This window comes from Orycteropus afer, unplaced genomic scaffold (assembly GCF_000298275.1).
Source record: "Orycteropus afer afer isolate SDZICR_OR568_19922 unplaced genomic scaffold, OryAfe1.0 scaffold00014, whole genome shotgun sequence".
In the NCBI taxonomy this organism is placed as follows: Eukaryota; Metazoa; Chordata; class Mammalia; order Tubulidentata; family Orycteropodidae; genus Orycteropus; species Orycteropus afer.
The window spans coordinates 3,006,780-3,014,528 of NW_006921601.1; the positions used below are offsets into that span (position 1 = coordinate 3,006,780).

The window sequence follows — 7,749 nt, forward strand, 5'->3', positions numbered from 1 at the left end:
GAACCATGCTACCATAGCACAAACTTCACTTTGTCAAACTAAATTTTTTGTAACAATTTGGAACTGCAGCAATCCACAATCTAGTTAATAACCTTCTATGTAGTAAGATAAATTTATATTCATGACTTCCTAACCTGAACAAGACACTGAAGGAAGCAGGGTGAAGGGTGGGGATGTCTGAAGCATCTAGACTGCAGAAATCAGTAACATTTTCACAAAGGAGACTAATTTTACTTGTGACTACTCCATTTTTATAATGGCCAAATTTTCTTCTTATGTAATTAGCTTGAGGTTCATTGTTGCACATACCAAAAACCAAACCCAACCCACTGCCATAGAGTTGATTCCAACTCATAGTGACCCCTATTGGGTTTCTGAGGCAGTAAATCTTTACAGAAGTAGATTGCCCAGTCTTCTTCTGCAGAGTGGCTTAGGGGTTTGAACCAACAACCTTCTGGGTAGCAGTGAAAAGCTTTAGGCATTACATCACCAGATCTCCTTGGTGAGTTAAATTGTTACCAGCATATATTCATATACTACAACTCATTTTCTACTGAAATAAAATTCTACTGCTTGGATGCCTGAACCAATGGAGTATCTGCAGTTTCTAGCATTTACCTGTCAGTGTTCTTCCTGCCTCTGCTCATACTTTCCACAACTTACTTAGGGAAACAATCCTCTCCTCCAGTAATTTTGTGTCAGAAGCTGTAAGTAAATACAGAAAACTAGGACGGGATGAGAGTGAGTTTTGTAGTTTAAAGTGCAACACCCCTGCAACAGGTTGGTTTCAGCATTTTCTGGTTGAGAGATAATAGATATGTTATATATCTAAGCTATCCTATCTCAGATACAAGGTCATAAAATGCTCTCCTCTCTTTTATCAGGTGGCCTTTGTTTCTTCAGCAACTGAATTCTAGCCATCTAATTAGTTCTTCCACATCCAAGCAGTAAAGTTGTCTAGGAGTTTGAATTTCAAGTTGTGTATTCATCTTTCTCTGTGGCTTTTTAGACTTTATCAGGGAGTCCAGAGATGCTGTTTCAGAAATGGCTAGCCAGTTTCAATTCAAACCAAATTTTAAGAAAATGTTTTGAGGTCAGTGAAAATGCAAAGTTGAACATACAGTATGAGTTCAAGCACGTTAAAATGCAGAAGAATAGAATGAAACAAGACTTTTCTCCTTTATTCTTTTATATATTTTATAACAACTATGGATTATAATAGAAAAAGAAAATACACTTTAATTTTAAATATACAGGAATCCTCCTAAGGATCTTGTCTTAAAGCAAATGATTTAATGGGAATTAGAGAAAACTACAAATGTCAAGTGGGATTATTTGGGTTACTTACAAGATTTCCTTCCCAGCAGCACTTTTTTGGTTTAAAGTTTAAGCTTTGATTAAAGCTGTTAACTAAATAAACAAAATTACAAGGTTTCTATTCTGTGATGATTGTGAAGATGTGAATTTTGATCACATTTCTTATAGTACTCATGGTATTTATGAGGCTTCTCTCCTGTGTGGACTCTCTGATGAATTCGAAGAGCTGAGCTGTGACTGAAACCCTTACCACACTTAGCACATTGATAAGGCTTCTCTCCTGTATGGACTCTCTGATGAATGTGAAGATTTGAACTGTGACTAAAGCCCTTTCCACAATCATCACATTTATAGGGTTTTTCTCCTGTGTGGACTCTCTGATGAATGAGAAGATGTGAACGCTGACTGAATCCCTTACCACACTGTTCACATTTATAGGGCTTCTCTCCAGTATGTACTCTTTGATGAGTGTGAAGCTTTGAACTCTTGCTGAAGCCCTTACCACATTCATGACAAATATAGGGTTTTTCCCCTGTATGGACCCTCTGATGAATACGAAGATCTGAGCTGTGACTGAAGTCCTTTCCACAGTCATCACATTTATATGGCTTCTCTCCTGTATGCACTCTCTGATGAATTTGAAGATTTGAGCGCTGGGTAAAACCCTTACCACAGTCGTCACATTTATAGGACTTCTCTCCTGTGTGAACTAACTGATGAATTCGAAGATTTGAACTCTGACTGAAGCCCTTACCACATTCATCACACTTATATGGTTTCTCTCCTGTGTGGACTCTCTGATGAACATGAAGCACTGAACTCCGACTGAAACTCTTACCACACTGATCACACTTAAAAGGTTTATCTCCTATGTGAAATCTCTGGTGAATGTGAAGTAATGAATTTCTACTCAGATCCTTACCACACTCAAATTTACACAGTTTCTCTTCTGCGTGGACTCTTTGATGACCGTGAAGACTAGAGATCTGACAGAAGCTCTTACCACACACATTACATATATAAGGTACCTTCCCTGTATGCACTGTCTGGTGACAGTGAATACCTGAGCTCTGTCTAAAGTGACTGTCAACTTCATCACATCCATACAGATGTTTACTTATGTGGAATTTTGGATGTCTATACAAGTCTGATCTCTGAGAAAAGCATGCTGTGCTGATGGAACATTGATAGAGCTTTTCTCCAAATAGATTTCTGTTGTGGAGAACACACTGTGAGTTCCAGCAATAAATTTCTTTACATTTACTACATCCACAGTATCTCTCTTCCATAGAGTCTTTCAGCAGGTCATTTTGGCATATCTCACCAATGAACTCTGGAAGGGCTTTTCCTATAGGGACGTATGAATGATGAACAATGAGCTTCTGTTCTTTTTCCACAGAGAGATTTTTCCTGGATATGGAAAGATGGTAGCTGTTGCCTTGAAAACCAAGTAACTCACTCATGTAAATTTCTCTTCCATAATCTTGAGTGTGTTCTGTTTCTAGGGACTGCCAAGGTATAAACTTCTTATATTTAAAGCTCCTGAAATTTTTGCCTTCAAAAGTCAGTTCATAGTTCTTACATCTTGGTACTTGTGTAGAGATTATGAACCATTCTCGACAGCGGGAAAGGTCTTGCTGTATTAGGTCCTTGGAATCTACCTTTTGAACAGTTTCCACATAATTCTGATTTTCATGGATCTGGGTGCTGGCATTCCTCCAGCCTTGCCAGTAGGAAAGATTGTCATGTTCTAATTGTCTGAATCTTTCTTCTTGGAGTTTGTAGCTCTCATCCCTCTTTCCTAGAAGAATAAGCAAATAATTCAGTCATGACATACAAGCTATGTTTAAAATTTTCCAACTATCTCAATGACTTCTAGAATTGTAAGAACTTAATATTTATTTATGCAAAGAAATGAGCTGCATTATTTATCCTTCATGATTTTTTTGTTTTGCATGTCTGAGAGTAAGAAAATTAACATTCAGGCTCCTACTTGCAATAAAAAGTTAACATCCAAATGTATTATGTTCCAATTCTTTTTTTTTTTAATTTTTATTGTGAATTGGGTGAAAGTTTACGGAGCAAATTCATTTTCCATACAGCAGTTCATACACATTTTGTTTCATGACACTGACTGCAGTTCCCCACAATGTAACAGCTCTCTGCCCCAAAACCCCAAACTTAAAGCCATCAAGTCAATACTGACTCCCTTTGGGTTTCCAAGATGGTAAATTTTTACAGAAATAGATTGCCCCATCTTCCTTCTGTGGAGCAGCTGGTGGGTTTGAACCACCAACCTTCTCGCTAGCAGTCAAATGCCTTAGGCATCACATCACCAGAGAATTCCTTTTCTGTGCTCCAATTCTTTTGGTCGGTTTTCAAAAACAGGATGGACAGAAAATAACAAGAAATACCACCCACCCCAGAGTTTTGCAAGTTCAATGAAGGCAGGAGTAATGTAATTTATCTTTGTTATCTCCACATACCAAAATCCTTGTTGAATGAAGAAATGCACAAAGAAGAATGAAATCAACAATTAACTGTGATAACAACTGACTGAAAAGGAAAAGAATATGTGTACTAAATATACTTTGGTGTAGGAAAGAAGCATTATAACTCTGGTCGCTCCATTTGGGTCTAAAATTTATTTATTTGCTTGTTTATTCATTTATGCATTCATTCATTCATTGATTCCACAACATTATCTTGAGTACCTATTATCTATCAGGCACTGTTCAAAAACAAGAGAGTAAGGTTGACTGCTTCATGAAAATAAAGACTGAAATTTAATTAGATTCCTATATTTGGGGCATTATTACAAGAAATAAAATATTTGTATTTTTTGTGTTCTAGAATAATGTGGCAGACTGTATGAAACAATGGCTGCATTAACTCTCTACTTTTACCTTTGGATGTTGCCTTTCCACACTGACTCTGGTCTAGGCTCTGCAACATGCTTTGGTCACTGGGGCATCAGCAAAAGTGACCCAAGCAGAGATTTAAAAATTGCTTGTGCAGTGGGGCTTTCCCTCCCTCTCACTGCTTTTGAAAATCCTGTAACTACCCTCATGTAAATGAGCCTGGACTAGCCTGCTTGAAGAGGGACATGGGGCCAGCACATCTCTAACATCCTCAGTAACACTGAGAAAACTTCCATACTCACATTTATGGCATCCAACCCCCCAATCTTATAGATGACTGAGCCCCAATCAAGCACTCCATGACAGAACCACCATCTAGCCAATTAGAATTATGGAAAATAATAAAGTTTGTTGTTTTAAGCCACTAAGTTTCAGATAGTTTATTATACAGCAAATGCTACATTGTACAAATACTGTGAAGAGAAAACAAATCTGGAACTACACAAAACTGACTCTACATGGAGATCTGTGCTTTAAACCAGAAAATGTGTATAAACCAGAAAATGAATTAAAACAATAAAAACAGGTATTTATTAATTACATACCCCAGGTGTCTGAGAAGATGTCTTGCATTGTTTATGTCACCTGATTTAAGAAACATTTTTAAAAATACTTCTTTTACCACTCACCATACAACACACACATGACAACCCAAAATATTCTACAAAACTGGTTCAAGTAGAAACTAAGCCTATTCACTGAGAGCTCGGATAACTTTACCTAGTGACATGACATTTGTGTAGTTTTCCCACATGACCTCCCTGTAGAGCTTCTTTTGAGAAGAACTCAGGAATTTCCACTCCTCCCAAGTAAAAATAACAGTCACATCTTCAAATGTTACTGCCATCTGGTCAAAGCTCAGGCTTTCCAAAAACAAGAAATCTAAGATGGACAAGGAAAAACACAATCAGCAAGTAACCCAAGTGGCAATCCAAATGGAAAAAAAAAAGAACCAATAAGGAAGGAAAAACAAAAAAAGGGCAGAAATAACAACTACTCAAACAGATGAATAAATGCACAATCACTATCATGAGAAACATTTACATAGCAGTTGTCTGATAATCACTGGGTAAGTGGGTCCCATATAATATTTCAATTAACCCACACAGCAATCCTGTGTTCTAAGTACTATTATTATCCCAGCTTTACAAATTAGTAAACAATGATTGAAAGAGATAAAGGAAATTCTCAAAATTACACAGCTAGAGGATAGCAGAGGTGGGAAACAGACCCAGTTGTGCACACCTGGAACCAGAACTATTTGACAATTATAACAATGTTGCTCAATATTGCTTATATTAGTATTCCATGACAGATGAGCCTGTCTTATTTGTGGTGATTTAAAAATGTCCAAAATGTATTTGATATTCTTCTCTTTAAGGGGTTTATCTGAATCACTATGTTTTGAATTAGGGCTGGACTTGGTGATTGGCTTCTGACCAAAAAAAAAAAGCAGAAGGGGAAGTAATGCTGTGGAAAAGAGGTCATAAAAGGCACTACAGTGTCTTTCATTCTTTGTATCTATCTTTCTTTTTCCCTTTCTCCCCCTTCCCCATGTTGTTGTTGTTGCTAGGTACTGTCAACTCGGCTCTGATTCAGAGCAACCCTGTGTACAACAGAATGAAACACTGCCAGGTCCTGCGCCATTCTCACACCCCTGCTATATACTTGAACCCAGTGTCACAACCCCTGTCAATCTCTCATAGAGGGGCTTCCTCTTGTTAGCTGTCTCTCTACTTTACCAAGCATGATATCCTTCTGACAACATGACCAAAACAGGTGAGATGAAGTCTGGCCATTCTTGCTTCTAAGGAACATTCTGGCTGTACTTCTTCCAGGACAGATTTATTCATTCTGTTGGCAGTCTGTCGTATTTTCAGCAGTCTTTGCCAACACCACACTTCAAAGGCATCAGCTCTTCCTCAGTCTTCCATATATGCTGTCCAGCTTTCACATGCATATGTGGCTCTTGAGAATACCGTGACTTGGGTTAGGTGCACTTCAGTCTTCAAAGTGACACCTTTGCTCCTCAACACTTTAAAGAGTTCTTTTGCAGATTTGCCCAGTGTGATACAACATCTGATTTCTTGACCCCTGCTTGCACAGGTGTTGACTATGAACCAACTAAAATGAAATCCCTGCCAATTTCAATCTTTTCTCCAATTATCATGATGTTATTTATTGGTCCGGTTGTGAGAATTTTGTTTTCCTTATGTTGCAGTGTAACTGATACTGAACACTGTAGTTTTGATCTTCATCAGTAAGTGCTTCAAGACTGCTTCACTTTTAGCAAGCAAGGTTGTATCTGCATATTGCAGGCAGTTAATGAGCCTTCTTCTAATCCTGATGCCACAATTTTCTTCACATAGTCCAGCTTCTCAGATTATCTGCTCAGCATAGAGACTGAAGAATAAATATGGCAAAAGGATACAACACTGACGCACATCTTTCCTGATTTTAAAACCATGCAGTATCCCCTTGTTCTATTCGAATGACGGCCTCTTGGTCTATGTACCGTTTCCTAATGACCACAATTAAGTGTTCGGCAATTTCCATTCTCTGCAATGTTATCCATAATATTTTATAATCCACACAGTTGAATGCCTTTGCAGTCAGTAAAACACAGAGGACTTCCAGTAAATGGCGGAATAGGCAGACAAAGTACACAGACCCTCTTCAGCAAAGAAAAGGGGAACCAATTAATACAGATACAGAAGATAATCCTGGAGCCCTGAGCTTTGAAAGGAAGGATAAAGAAGTGGACTAACCTCCAAGCATGAAAACACCGAAAAAGGAGACATACGGAGCTACAGTCCAGCAGTGATCCTAATGGCAAAGACAGCTTGGATATTGCCAAGTGGGATTGTTGGTGGTTGTTGTTTGCCGTCAAGTCAGACCCAACTCACAGCGACCCCTCCTTGGGTTTCCAAGGTGGTATCACTACGGAGGTAGATTGCACAACCTTCCTTCCGAGGAGTGGCTGGTGGCCAACCTTCTGGTTAGCAGTCAAGTGCCTCAGGCACTATGCTACCAGAACTCCCCCAAGTGGGGTTAGGACCTAACAATTAACCTAAAAATTGGCCCTGCTAGCCAGGGGCTGCATGGAGGAATACACTGGTGGCTGATGAATAAAAAGGAGAAGCAGCAAAGAGGGAGATGGGCTGAACTGTGGACTTTTGGCTGTACAGAGGGTGCAGCCATTTTGAATGTTAGATGTAAGATATTTAAAGTGAAAGCATTCTCTCAGATTCCAGGGACCTAAGAATAGGCTATACTTACTGGGGACCACAAGGACATTGCGGACACAACCAACCAGAAAGGTGCAATATTCCCTTTATTACTCTTATACCCCACACCCTCTTGGTGAACGGAGGTGCGGCCATCACTCATTCCCATGCACCTTCTGGGCCAGCGGGAATTCCATCTCCGTCTGCGTGCTCCAATGGAGCATGGGTACCCTGCCCTTATTTTTTTTTTTTTTTCAGTTTGTTTGTTTTTGTCTCTTTCAAAC

General features: G+C 38.9%; 1 protein-coding gene across 1 annotated transcript; it reads right to left on the bottom strand.

Moving 5' to 3' along the window:
* Window positions 1–1,424: 1,424 nt before the first annotated feature.
* LOC103208914 (zinc finger protein 214-like) lies at window positions 1,425–5,085 on the bottom strand. Its single transcript, XM_042783047.1, has 3 exons — window positions 4,959–5,085; window positions 3,611–3,617; window positions 1,425–3,111 (listed from the first exon to the last, which is right to left on the bottom strand). Exons 1-3 carry the CDS (start codon window positions 5,083–5,085, stop codon window positions 1,425–1,427), a joined length of 1,821 nt encoding a protein of 606 aa, XP_042638981.1.
* Window positions 5,086–7,749: the final 2,664 nt, after the last annotated feature.